The 14,915-nt window shown below is 49.8% G+C and overlaps 1 protein-coding gene across 3 annotated transcripts in view; it reads left to right on the top strand.

The window, feature by feature from the left end:
- The window catches only part of peli1b (pellino E3 ubiquitin protein ligase 1b), a 29,662-nt gene extending 19,029 nt beyond the window's left edge, over positions 1-10,633 (top strand). For 2 of the 3 annotated variants that reach the window (XM_076977543.1, XM_076977544.1), the window contains exons 3-7: positions 2,461-2,590; positions 3,232-3,333; positions 4,797-4,994; positions 5,185-5,373; positions 7,122-10,633. In XM_076977543.1, coding sequence (XP_076833658.1) covers positions 2,461-2,590; positions 3,232-3,333; positions 4,797-4,994; positions 5,185-5,373; positions 7,122-7,709 — 1,207 coding nt within the window. In that variant the 3' untranslated portion in view covers positions 7,710-10,633. The remainder of the gene's footprint in view (positions 1-2,460; positions 2,591-3,231; positions 3,334-4,796; positions 4,995-5,184; positions 5,374-7,121) is intronic. The other variant, XR_013121771.1, reaches the window with a different exon arrangement.
- The last annotated feature ends 4,282 nt before the right edge of the window (positions 10,634-14,915 follow it).

Raw genomic sequence — 14,915 nt, 5'->3', positions numbered from 1 at the left:
GTCTGATATGAGTGAGTCTGATGAATGCGCGTTGTGAGTCTGATGAGTGCGCGTTGTGAGTCTGATGCTGATGAGTGCGCGTTGTGAGTCTGATGAGTGCGCGTTGTGAGTCTGATGAGTGCGCGTTGTGAGTCTGATGAGTGATATGAGTGCATCGTGAGTCTGATATGAGTGCATCGTGAGTCTGATATGAGTGCGTCGTGAGTCTGATATGAGTGCGTCGTGAGTCTGATGCGAGTGCGTCGTTAGTCTGATATGATATAATTTATTTTCAGATTATAGATTCAATCTTATTTCTTTATTTTGATGTTTTTTTTTTGTTAGGCCATCTCCCTCCATGTGCAACCCCCTTTCTCTGCCCCTCCCTCTCTCCCGCCCTCTTTCTCCGCCCCTCCCTCTCTCCCTCCTCCTTTCTCCGCCCCTCCCTCTCTCCCTCCCTCTTTCTCCGCCCCTCCCTCTCTCCCTCCTCCTTTCTCCGCCCCTCCCTCTCTCTCTCCCCCTTTCTCTGCCCCTCCCCCTTTCTCGGCCCCTCCCTCTCTTTCCTGTTTTGTGGAGAATGACTAACACATGTGTCCCAGCACCCTGATCTCTGTATGACTCCATGTGCTGGATCACAGCTCTGATTTATCACCTCCATAATCTCCACCTGCAGTCTGGGGAGGAACTTCACCTCATCACAATCTCACTGTGTGTGTTCACATGTGCAAGCAGCACACACATAAGTGTGTGTGTGTGTGTGTGTGTGTCTGTGTGTGTGTATGCATACACAGGTGTTGGCTTCATGCCAGTTAGCTCATGGTGTGTGTGTGTGCGTGTGCGTGCATACACAGGCGTTGGCTTCATGCCAGTTAGCTCATGGTGTGTGTGTGTGTGTGTGTGTGTGTGTGTGTGTGTGTATAGGTGTGAGAGTGTGTGTATGCATGCACAGGCGTTAGCTTCATGCCTGTTAGCTCATTGTGTGTGTGTGTGTGTGTGTGTGTGTGAGAGAGAGAGAGAGTGCGTGTGTCCGCATGGATGGTAGTATCTGCAGGAGTGTGTGTCTGCACATGCGTGTTTGTGTGTGTTTAAGCAGATTTATGTTTTGCTGATCTGAACTTTAAGAGGGAATGAGAATCAGAGAGAACAATGCAGTGTGTTTCTGCTGGTGTGTGTCCGTCCTCCCAGACCACACACACACTCCCTCATGAGCGCACATACACACACTCTCACTCATGAGCTCACACACGCACACACAGATGCAGTTTGTGCGTTGACTCTGGGGAATGTCTGTGTAGGATTGGAGGGTTCTGTTATTCACAGTTTCCCTTCACCCTGTTCTTGTGCTGCTGTCCAACACCAGCTGGGGCCCCTCCCCTCCACCCAGTACATCCACCCAGTACATCCACCCAGTACATCCACCTAATACATCCACCTAATACATCCACCCAGTACATCCACCCAGTACATCCACCCAGTACATCCACCCAGTACATCCACCTAATACATCCACCTAATACATCCACCCAGTACATCCACCCAGTACATCCACCCAGTACATCCACCCAGTACATCCACCTAATACATCCACCCAGTACGTCCACCTAATACATCCACCCAGTACATCCGCCCAATACATCCACCTAATACATCCACCCAGTACATCCGCCCAGTACATCCGCCCAATACATCCACCCAGTACATCCACCCAGTACATCCACCTAATACATCCACCTAATACATCCACCCAGTACATCCGCCCATTACATCCACCTAATACATCCACCCAGTACGTCCACCTAATACATCCACCCAGTACATCCACCCAGTACATCCACCTAATACATCCACCCAGTACGTCCACCTAATACATCCACCCAGTACATCCACCCAGTACATCCACCTAATACATCCACCTAATACATCCACCTAATACGTCCACCCAGTACGTCCACCTAATACATCCACCCAGTACATCCACCCAGTACATCCACCTAATACATCCAGCCAGTACGTCCACCTAATACATCCACCCAGTACATCCACCTAATACATCCACCCAGTACATCCACCTAATACGTCCACCCAGTACGTCCACCTAATACATCCGCCCAGTACATCCGCCCAATACATCCACCTAATACATCCACCCAGTACATCCACCTAATACATCCACCTAATACATCCACCCAGTACGTCCACCTAATACATCCACCCAGTACGTCCACCTAATACATCCACCCAGTACATCCACCCAGTACATCCACCCAGTACATCCACCCAATACATCCACCCAATACATCCACCCAGTACATCCACCCAATACATCCACCCAGTACATCCACCCAGTACATCCACCCAGTACATCCACCCAGTACATCCACCCAGTACATCCGCCCAGTACATGAAAATACAGTGTGAGTAGTGTCCTCTGAAATCTGAAAGTGTGTGTGTGTGTGTGTGTGTGTGTGTGTGTGTGTGCAGGTACAATGGCACTCTCCCTAACGGAGACCGCGGCAGGAGAAAGAGCCGCTTTGCTCTCTTTAAACGACCCAAAGCAAACGGAGTGAAACCCAGCACTGTGCATGTAGCATGCAGCCCGCAAGCAGCCAAGGTACGCACACACACACACACACACACACACACACACACACACACACACACACACACACACACACACACACACACACACACACACACACACACACACACACGTGCCCTGTGCTCTGAAGTCTCACGCCCAAGTGTTTATGAATGAGTCCCCTTGTCTGTCTGCCCCTCTCCTCTGAAACTGCAGCACAGCTCCACCTAGAGGCCGTTTTGTGTGTGTGCTCTGTTCCCCCCACCCTGCTGAGAGAGACCGTCGTGGTCGGGCAGGTGGTTCTTTGAGACGTGGTGTTCAGTCTCCTTAGAGCTGCTGGACTCTCCACTGGACTCTGGTTCTGCGTACTGAACTGACAGAGTTTAGAACTTTGGAGGTTCAGCAGGTCCGTGTCTGATTGGCCCGATTCATATCCAACCCATTTGTGGTTACTGTTGCTAGGAAGAAAACCCAGTTGCTGGCGTCGTTGAGCTATGATTGGTGAATGAGGAAAAATACGAGTTTTTCTTTTTTTCTGAAGGCAGTAAATGTGAATGTGATGTGAAATACGCAGGGTTAACCAAGCCCTGTTCCTGTCATAATCTCTCTCTCTCTCTCTCTCTCTCTCTCTCTCTCTCTCTCTCTCCCCCCCCCTCTCTCTCTCTCCCCCCCAGGCCATAAGTAACAAGGACCAGCACAGTATATCCTACACTCTGTCTCGTGCACAGACGGTGGTGGTGGAGTACACTCATGATAGCAATACAGACATGTTCCAGGTACTCTCAAACACTGTGTGCATGTTGATGGAGTTTAGGGAGTCAGAGCCTCTGTGTGTGTGTGTGTGTGTGTGTGTGTGTGTGTGTGTGTGTGTGTGCGCATCCAAACATCCTCAGCCAGTTTGCCACTTATCTGTATTACATAACTGCATTTACAAAACCTGTCATTGGACATTTGAACTGCCACTCAGAAGTGTCCTGCGTATTTGGCTGGCCAGAGCCAATAAGGGCCTGTGTGGTTTTGCTTACTGATGTTACTGCAGTGCTCTTGAGTGCCGTCACAGAGGCTGACCTGTTCATCACCCTCTCTGTTGCCAGGCAGAAATAGTTCTCTATCATAGTACCGTTTTCCTTTTTTTAAACAAGTCAGGCAATGTGGACAAAAGTGTGAACACACAACGCACACAGTGTGAATCTCTCACGTGAACACACGATGCAGACAGTAGTGTGAATCTCACGTGAACACAAGATACAGACAGTAGTGTGAATCTCACGTGAACACAAGATACAGACAGTAGTGTGCATCTCACGTGAACACAAGATACAGACAGTAGTGTGCATCTCACGTGAACACAAGATACAGACAGTAGTGTAAATCTCTCACGTGAACACAAGATACAGACAGTAGTGTGCATCTCACGTGAACACAAGATACAGACAGTAGTGTGCATCTCACGTGAACACAAGATACAGACAGTAGTGTGCATCTCACGTGAACACAAGATACAGACAGTAGTGTGCATCTCACGTGAACACAAGATACAGACAGTAGTGTGCATCTCACGTGAACACAAGATACAGACAGTAGTGTGAATCTCACGTGAACACACGATGCACAGTGGTGTGAATCTCACGTAAACACACGATGCACAGTGGTGTGAATCTCACGTAAACACACGATGCACAGTGGTGTGAATCTCACGTAAACACACGATGCACAGTGGTGTGAATCTCACGTAAACACACGATGCACAGTGGTGTGAATCTCACGTAAACACACGATGCACAGTGGTGTGAATCTCACGTAAACACACGATGCACAGTGGTGTGAATCTCACGTAAACACACGATGCACAGTGGTGTGAATCTCACGTAAACACACGATGCAGACAGTAGTGTGAATCTCACGTGAACACACGATGCAGACAGTAGTGTGAATCTCACGTGAACACACGATGCAGACAGTAGTGTGAATCTCACATGAACACACGATGCAGACAGTAGTGCGAATCTCTCACGTGAACACACGATGCAGACAGTAGTGCGAATCTCTCACGTGAACACACGATGCAGACAGTAGTGCGAATCTCACATGAACACACGATGCAGACAGTAGTGTGAATCTCACGTGAACACACGATGCAGACAGTAGTGTGAATCTAACTCCTTTCTTTCATTCTCTCTCTCTTGCTCTCACTGTTTTTCTTCTTCCTCTCCGTTTCCACCCCTCCTCTGCCCCACAGGTGGGGCGCTCCACCGAGAGCCCTATAGACTTTGTGGTGACGGACACCGTCCCTGGCAGCCAGAGTAACTCGGACACCCAGTCCGTCCAGAGCACCATCTCCCGCTTCGCCTGCAGGGTCATGTGTCAGAGGACTCCGCCTTTCACCGCCCGCATCTTCGCCGCCGGCTTTGACTCCTCCAAGAACATCTTCCTTGGGGTGAGTGGTGCTGGGGTTAGTCCTCCGCCGGGGACACTGTCCTCTACTGGAGACACTATCCCGAGGTTCCTGCAGCAGGACCTGTGTGCCTAGCTCTTCAGGACGTTGGTGTCCTTCCTTCTTATTAATCTGTGAGATTGACACTGTGTCATTGGTCTAGAGTACTGATGCAGATGTTTGTGGTTCTCAGGAGAAGGCGGCTAAGTGGCGAACGTCGGACGGGCAGATGGACGGGCTGACCACTAACGGCGTGTTGGTGATGCACCCACGACACGGTTTCACCGAAGACTCCAAACCAGGCGTGTGGCGTGAGATCAGCGTGTGTGGAAACGTCTTCACCCTGCGGGAGACACGCTCCGCTCAGCAGCGTGGGAAGATGGTGGGTGATCACACACACACGCACACACACGCACGCACACACACACACGCACACACAAACACGCACACACATACACGCACACACACACGCGCGCGCGCTCGCACACGCACACACACACATGCGTGCACACACACATACACTCATACACACACACTCATACACACACTCACACACACATACACACTCACACACACATACACACTCATACACATACACACTCATACACACACTCACACACACATACACACTCATACACACACTCACACACACACACACACACATACACACTCATACACACACTCACACACACACACATATACACACACACTTGCACACGCACATACACATACACACTCATACACACACTCACACACACACACACACACATACACACTCATACACACACTCACACACACACACATATACACACACACTTGTACACGCACATACACACAAGCAAGCATGCATTGGGTCTTTTGTTGGTTCACATTCACATAATCCAACAAATAATTAAAGTTACAGTAATGCCTGCTTATCTTACAAAAGATTCTCATCAACAGTCTGTAGTATGTATGATTTTATATAGTTTGTTGTTTGCATTGTTTTTCTTTACTTTGTTTCTATTGTTTACATTACTATTGGTTTCGTCTGTATGACATTAGCCTGCGTCTGGCAGACTGCCACTTAATGCTGGCCTGCCCCGCCCTCTGCTTCCTCCCTCAGCCAATCAGAAGGCAGCTTTTTGTAGCCTTCTGGAAGTGCAGGTCCATGAGCGCTGTGGTTGTTGCTGGTTTAGATTAGCAATGAGGGAGATGGTTGCACTCTGCAGAACGTCCACTAGGAGGTGATATTGGCTCGGCAGGTCAAATGTTTGTCCTTGTAACCCTGACTTCATATCACACATCACACCATTTTGGTCGTCCTGGTTACACACACGCGTTGCTCTGAGAAACCGTCGCTGTAGAAACACAATCGAGACGTTGTTGCCAAGCACAGCGGTGTATCCCTGTAACTCGACACTGTAAGATGATCAGACTGGACTACAAAGTGCATCAGTCAGAACGCTGTGAGTGTGTGTGAGTGTGTGTGAGCGTGTGTGTGTGTGTCGACAGAATGCTGAAACATTGATAACTTGCCACGAGTTTAGATCAAAACCTTTACTCACGGAGCTTGCTGCCCTCTGCTGGTCATAAGGGAACATTTTTGCAGATCCAATTTTCAGTTACACAGTGGGTCTTTAAGAATGATTAGAGCTCTGAACAGAGAGCCTGAGCCCCTGAAGTATGATAAAGGTTTCAAGTGTATTTTTATCTTATAAATGAACCCTTGTTTTCCTTCCCTTATGTGGACAGCAGAGCTGCAGAATGAGGTGTTGTAGTTCTGCTGTTTCTCCTCTAGAGGGCTCACCTGTAGTGCCTGTCCTGCATTATTTTTTGCTAAAGTTAGTTGTTGCATGGATCACGTGACTGACATTCTAAAGCAGCAGCAGGCCTCATATTTCCTGTATCTGTTTCCTCATTTCCTGTATCTATTTCCTCATTTCCTGGGCTTAATTGCATATTTTGCCAATTGCAAAAAAACTACTGTGTGCTGCTGAGTCCATGTACACACGCGTAAATACCTTTGCGTGTAATTTCCATTTAGAGAATTCACCGGCCCCTCTGGTCCATATGGACAGCAGTGCAGACTGACCGTGACATCAGTGCAGGGGACGGATGTGATTGGTGGGTGTGATTGTCCCCCTGCAGGTGGAGAACGAGACCCAGGAGCTGGTGGACGGCTCGCTGATCGACCTGTGCGGTGCCACGCTGCTGTGGCGTACGGCGGAGGGCCTGTCCCGCACTCCCACGCTCAAACACCTGGAGGCGCTGCGCCAGGAGCTGAACGCGGCCCGGCCCCAGTGTCCGGTGGGCTTCAACACGCTGGCCTTCCCCAGCATGCGCCGCAAGGACACGGTGGACGAGAAGCAGCCCTGGGTCTACCTGCACTGCGGCCACGTGCACGGCTACCACAGCTGGGGCACGCGGGACGAGGGGCGGGGCGAGGGGCGGGCCGGGGGCGGGCGCGAGCGCGAGTGCCCCATGTGCCGCACCAGGGGCCCCTACGTGCCGCTGTGGCTGGGCTGCGAGGCGGGGTTCTACCTGGACGCGGCCCCGCCCACCCACGCCTTCAGCCCCTGCGGCCACGTGTGCTCGGAGAAGACGGTGGCCTTCTGGAGTCAGATCCCTCTGCCGCACGGCACACACACCTTCCACGCCGCCTGCCCCTTCTGCGCCCAGCAGCTCAGCGGAGATCACGGCTACGCCAGGCTCATCTTCCAGGGGCCCCTTGACTAGGCCATGCTGACCTTTAACCTTTAACCTTCCAGTACCCATGCAAACAGATGAGCCATGTTTTCCTCCCCGTCTTTCATAGCTCTGTCCCTCTGTCTTTCTCTCTCTCTCTCTCTGTCTTCTCTGTGTGAGTCGTTCTCTTTCATTCCCTCTCATCCCTCTCTTCCGCACCACTGATCTGTTTTTATTTCCTTGGCTTTATAAGTGACCTTTTTATAGTGAATTTTTTCTTAATCTGGAAGAAAATCAGAGAAGTTTATATTTTCACGTGAAACAAAAGAGAAAACGACATGAGACTAAGAAACGGAGCCACGCGGACGTTGTGGACCCAACGGCTCTGGGAGGACTGGGCCTGTCGCCATAGCAACACCATCGGACACGGTGTTTCTTTACTAATATGCTGACGACGCACCATGCTAGTCCACTTCAGCGATGCAATACTCATGTTTTTATATATCTACGAGTGTGTGTGATGAGCCGATCCACGCTAGAGCGGCTCCGACATCACTCAGACGCCCGACTCATCAAACCATCATCGCTGCATGAAGCAAAAACACACAAAAAAAAAAAGACATTTAGATTTTAGAGAGATGTTTTCCATGTAAATCAGATATGCCTAACTTAAAAGATACTTAACATTTTTATTTATGCATAGTAGCAGTGGTAATCAGATGTAAAGTTCTGTGTGTGTGTTTGCAGTTCCACTCTGTTCATCTGTCGTTGTTTTCCGTCGTACACGTAGCCTAGAATGACCCCGAGCTTATTTTAGTCTGGATGTGTGTGTTCTTTCTAAATGTAGCTAAATGCACATATCCATAGTTGTGCGATAGGGTGTGTGTGTGTGTGTGTGTGTGTGTGTGTGTGTGTGTGTGTGTGAGAGAGAGAGGGAGAAAAACTTGTGCTATAAAGCAATATTTTTAGGGCTTTGAATGGGGTCAGGCCGGTGTTCCAGTGGGAAAGCGCGCAGTGTGTGTCTGGAGTCTGGACTGGTTACATCCCCCCCACCTGGGGAAGAGGGACCTCAACTCTCCAGAAGGTTCTAGAAAGCATGAAACCCTTGATCATGACACACGTCTGTCTCCCTTAACGCACAAGCCAAAATCACACGCCCTGTTAATGAAGGTTTGTGTGTGTGTGTGTGTGTGTGTGTGTGTGTGTGTGTGTGTGTTTGGTCCCCATCACAAGTTGAAGTGAGTTTTAACAGTAGCCCTGAGCCTTTGCAGTTGGAATGATCAGAGCTGTAGCCATGACGACCCATGTCTCCACTAGCAGGTGTCCTGTAAGAGTGATTTCATGCACATTGAGGTTGGATATGACCTTACGTTCTGACCTTGCGTGTTGATTCTACCGCACTGCCGGTTTGCTCTAGATACATTGTGTTCAACTATCCTGAATGTCCATGTGCAAAAATACAGTTTGTTCCTTGCAGAAAGCTGAACAGCGTGAGACATGGCGTGAGACATGAGTTCTGTAGCCCTGTGTTTAGACCCCCAGCAGGAGTCAGAACCCCTGCTACATGGATTACAACATCTACCCTGTGTGTAGGTGTGGGTCAGTACCCCTACCCTGTGTAGATTAATACCCCTACCCTGTGTGTAGGTGTGGGTCAGTACCCCTACCCTGTGTAGATTAATACCCCTACCCTGTGTGTAGGTGTGGGTCAGTACCCCTACCCTGTGTAGATTAATACCCCTACCCTGTGTGTAGGTGTGGGTCAGTACCCCTACCCTGTGTAGATTAATACCCCTACCCTGTGTGTAGGTGTGGGTCAGTACCCCTACCCTGTGTAGATTAATACCCCTACAATGTGTGTAGGCCAGATCTGCTTTTAGAAGGCACACCAGTTAGAAGGTGCCCCCCCCACACACACACACACTGAATCATGTGTTTTTAAGTTTAAATTATTTCTACTGAATAAGAAGAAGAAATCCAGCGCTTCTGCAAAGTTTCAGTAGCATTAAATAGTGCACATGGATCCTCACAGGACTCTCAGTTCATCTTCAAGTATTAACGTGATGTTACTGTGTGAAGGGATGTAGCGCCCACAGCCTGGAGTGTGTCTGCGGCTCCTGCAGCAGGCTGTTTGGGCAGTCTGTATTTGTACCTGTGTGTAGAGTGTTGAGTGTTTCCCCGTCACACACAGCTGTAGATCTCTGCTCCAGCCTACGGGGAGATACAGAACGCACAGCCAACGTCCCACAACTCTGATGCTCGACGGGGTTCTTGAACGCTCCCAGCCGCCTGTGGAGAGAGCATGTGCATCTTTATGCATGCCTGTCTGTCTGTCTGTCTGTCTGCCCAGTCTGTGTGTGTGTGTGAGTGTGTGTGAACCAGCGAGTGATTGCTCCGAGTCTTCTGGATCGACTCTCAGAAGGACTCTGGTGCAGATTCCGCTGAATCTTTAAGCTCAGGGAGAATAGCCCAAGGCTAGCAGCTCTTGCTAATGAAGCTGACCCAGGATCTGTGCACATGCTAAGAATTAACCCTGGTCCAAGATCAGCATTGTTACTGAAGCCCTTTGAGGTGTTCAGTGTTTTTGATAGCAGCTGCAGGTTTGAGGATACCTCACTGGCAAAAATCTCTCTCAGCTCTGCCATCGTGTTCTGTTCTCGCCGTCCGAGAGAGCCATGCAAAAAATGTCAAGGGCTTTCTATTTTTGTTGGTGTGTGTGTGTGTGTGTGTGTGTGTGTGTGTGTGTGTGTGTGTGTGTGTGTGTGTGTGTGTGTGTGTGTGTGTGTGTGTGTGTGTGTGTGTGTGTGTGTGTGTGTGTGTGTGTGTGTCATTTGTTTATCTGTGTGCATGATCCCGGTCTTCTTCAGAAGTTCTGCTGGTCTCTGGAAAATGCCCATGCTATTTGACAAGGCAGACTTTTCTGATTGAATGGGTTTTGTACCGACTTTAAACAATAAACTAAAAAATTAAAGGCTGATGGTATTTTGTTATTAATGTTATTTATTCTGTTCTTTGTTATTAATGTTATTTCTAGATTTTACTGTTTGTTTGGTGTTTTACGTATAATAATAATAATGCGCAAACATTTTATGCAGGTGTGGGAAAAATACTGCAAAGTGAGAATGAGTATGAAGAGTTGGACACTGACGTGGTCCACACCTACAGTTCCAGACCCTGACGTGGTCCACACCTACAGCTCCAGACCCTGACGTGGTCCACACCTACAGTTCCAGACCCTGACGTGGTCCACACCTACAGTTCCAGACCCTGACGTGGTCCACACCTACAGCTCCAGACCCTGACGTGGTCCACACCTACAGCTCCAGACCCTGACGTGGTCCACACCTACAACCCCACACCCTGACGTGGTCCACACCTACAGCTCCAGACCCTGACGTGGTCCACACCTACAGCTCCAGACCCTGACGTGGTCCACACCTACAGCTCCAGACCCTGACGTGGTCCACACCTACAGCTCCAGACCCTGACGTGGTCCACACCTACAGCTCCAGACCCTGACGTGGTCCACACCTACAGCTCCACACCCTGACGTGGTCCACACCTACAGCTCCACACCCTGACGTGGTCCACACCTACACCTCCAGACCCTGACGTGGTCCACACCTACAGCTCCAGACCCTGACGTGGTCCACACCTACAACCCCAGACCCTGACGTGGTCCACACCTACACCTCCACACCCTGACGTGGTCCACACCTACACCTCCAGACCCTGACGTGGTCTACACCTACAGCTCCAGACCCTGACGTGGTCCACACCTACAACCCCAGACCCTGACGTGGTCCACACCTACAGCTCCACACCCTAACGTGGTCCACACCTACAGCTCCACACCCTAACGTGGTCCACACCTACAGCTCCAGACCCTGCCGTGGTCCACACCTACAGCTCCAGACCCTGACGTGGTCCACACCTACAGCTCCAGACCCTGACGTGGTCCACACCTACAGCTCCACACCCTGACGTGGTCCACAACTACAGCTCCACACCCTAACGTGGTCCACACCTACAGCTCCAGACCCTGCCGTGGTCCACACCTACAGCTCCAGACCCTGCCGTGGTCCACACCTACAGCTCCAGACCCTGACGTGGTCCACACCTACAGCTCCACACCCTGACGTGGTCCACACCTACAGCTCCACACCCTGACGTGGTCCACAACTACAGCTCCACACCCTGACGTGGTCCACAACTACACCTCCACACCCTGACGTGGTCCACAACTACACCTCCACACCCTGACGTGGTCCACAACTACACCTCCACACCCTGACGTGGTCCACACCTACACCTCCAGACCTTGACGTGGTCCACACCTACAGCTCCAGACCCTGACGTGGTCCTCACACCCTTAATGGGTAACTGTAGTGTAGAGCGTCCTGATCATGAAGGATGCCCAAGTTTATCCAACCAACTAACCACCACCTCACCAGGATATACAGCAAAGACATTGGAGTGTCATTCAGCCTGGATAACTGGTCAGATAAGAAGAATGAAGGGCAGTTGGAACCGAGGGTGTCACACTATCAGAAGGGAACATGTCATGAAGGTAACATGAATCCTACAGGCCAATGGGAATCATGAGTTTGCTGTGATCAGAATCTGACCAATGGATGAATGCGGCTGATAACATACATGTCGTAATCCTACAGTCCAACTTGGAAACGTCTGATGAAATGTTGGGGTCATGCCCTTTATGCTTATCCATTTTAATAATTCACAGAGCTTTCAACTAATATGGTTTTAAGGTTTATTTAAGTAAAAAAACATGTCATTCATCTGCTTGGCCACATGGTGGCAGTGTTTGAAGCATGGCCCTAAGGGCCCTAATGGAGTTCTCATAGCCGGAGTTGAATGGTAGTGGGTAGCAGCCACTTGGGAATCATGGTTCCTTAAATCAGAACATTTTGCAACCATGAGTGCAAACCCCAGTTCCTCCTCATGTTCTCATGACTGCAGTTCTGTGGTGGCTTTAGGCTGCATGTGGTTTAAGGGCAGTTCCTTCAGAGTTCTGCAGAGATGGATTAGTCCATTGGAAAATTCCAGTCAAGGGATTTACACAACCTCGGGTGGAGCTCTGCTCCTCGAGGAGGAGAAAGGGTGGACTAAAACTACTGAAATCACCCCCACCACAACAACAACAAAAGAAAACAAACAAAAACAATTGGTTGATGTAACCCTTCACGTCATTAGCAGCTAGAGTTAGTGTCTGGGAGCAGTGAGACCTTCACACCTGCTGGACTGGGCAGCGGGGCGTTAAGAATGTAAGGGACAGAGTGTAAATGCCCCGGGAGGCAGAAACATGAAACATGCCTAAATATGGGATGAGAAAACACATAAAAAGAATTCAGGATCTTTAATTATCCAAGTTTGCCAAAATGGGCTTTGAAGTTTATTTATTCTGCTTCAAGCATAAGAGGCAGATTTCTAATCTTGGAGAGACGAGATCGTTTAGACAAGATCAGTGGCATGTTAGCCTGGTCCGTCCTGTCGAGTAAGTGCATAACAGGAAGAGTGTTCCACACTACTGTAGTTACTGAAGTCCAGTGTCATGGCCACGAGACCTGCGTTTACAGCTGCTCTCTGCTCCACCCCCCCCCCCCCCCCCCCCCCCCATGTGACTTCTCTTCAGCGTACCACACACAGACATTAAGTGCTCCTCGTCTATGGTCTATGACCCGTTTAACATAACTTGTGCTCGAGATAAGAAGCAGGTGACCTCACTCTTGCGCTGAAACATCTAAAGCCTGGTTTATACTCGACGCGAGGGTCCGCGCGGCGAAAATGACGTAATCGCTGTGGCTCCGCCCGTGCGCGAGGGCCTCGCGCGCTGTCGCGGCGCGAGGTCGTGCACCTCTCGAATTGCGATGGACAAAGTCATGTTTGCCGGGTTCATACACCTATACAAGGTGGAATTAAAGCACTTGTACGTCACTTTAAAGGTCCATTTCAATATTTCCCAGCACGCTAAACTTAATTAAGTTAAATATTTATACATATACTCGAAATGAATCGAAATAATTCGCTTTTAATCACATTATTTAATGGTTGTTTATTTTCAAAACGCCCAATCTTAACGTCTTCACGTTCTCTCATGTTTCGTCCTGGAATTACAAGAGGCTCGTATTTGTTAACGTAATTTCAACATTTTAATGTACTTTAGCCTAAATTCCAGCACTTTTCAAACCTGAAACACAAAGCAACATCAAAATGGGTCAGGTAAATGTTCATTCCCCTTTTTTTGAGGGGTGTTTCTTTATACTACCACATATCGTTTCGGACAACATTGCAAAGCCATATTTATGTTTGATCTGGTCAGGTAAAAATGTTCTTTCCCCGGTTTTGCAGAGGTTTTTTATTCTCCACTGCCACCTATCGCCACCTATCGTTTCGGAGAACACTGCAGCGACGCTCGCGACGTTCGCGAAAGTATAAACGCCTACACCGCTCGCGCAGGGTCGCGCGAGGTGGGCGGAGTCGCGCGCTACGGTCGCTCGTGAAAGTATAAACCAGGCTTAAAGGGTTTTAATGGACAAGTGTTGGAGGGGGGAGTGTGGCTGCCAGCCAGCACGAGTTAGACATCCTGCTGAGAGTTGGGAACGCTCTTCTCCAGACTGGTGAAGGACTGGTGGGACTGGGGAAGGCAGGGCCGGAGTGGGCCCCTTTTTCAGCCCGGGAGTTTCATGCCCAAATCGGGCCTCCCAATCGGCCCAAACTAGAGATTGACATGAGCCGGCCCATCTGGAATCCTCCAGAATCTCCCGATTAGCCACTCCAGCTCTGGGTGAAGGACTGGGGAAGGACTGGTGTAGAGCTGGAAGCTCCCCACTGGACGCTCTGCTCTGCCACTGGCGTGGGACGGGAGGGACACTGTGTCGTGGTAGATTTAGGTGGTCAGGAGGTTCCAGTGGGGTGTCCGGATCGGCCCAAAACGTGTGTGTGTGTGTGTGTGTGTGTGTGTGTGTGTGTGTGTGTGTGTGTGTGTGCGCGCGTGGTAAGTCACATTCCATTTTGGGCTCTGTACCCTCCTTGTGTGGGGCTGTATTTTGCTCATCTCTGCCCACGATTTTCAGTTCCCTTCTTTGCTTATTTTGTAAGATTTCTTAAACTTCTGAATAAAAAGCAGACATGACGTTCTCTGGTTCCTCTTCCAGGCCAGCACTGCAGTATGCATGTGGTGTAAAGCTGCAAGTGTGAACATAAGACACAGATAACTGACACACATGCATAACTCCC

Source organism: Brachyhypopomus gauderio, chromosome 17 (genome assembly GCF_052324685.1).
Source record: "Brachyhypopomus gauderio isolate BG-103 chromosome 17, BGAUD_0.2, whole genome shotgun sequence".
Lineage (NCBI taxonomy): Eukaryota > Metazoa > Chordata > Actinopteri > Gymnotiformes > Hypopomidae > Brachyhypopomus > Brachyhypopomus gauderio.
This window is presented reverse-complemented; position numbering and strand designations above follow the sequence as displayed.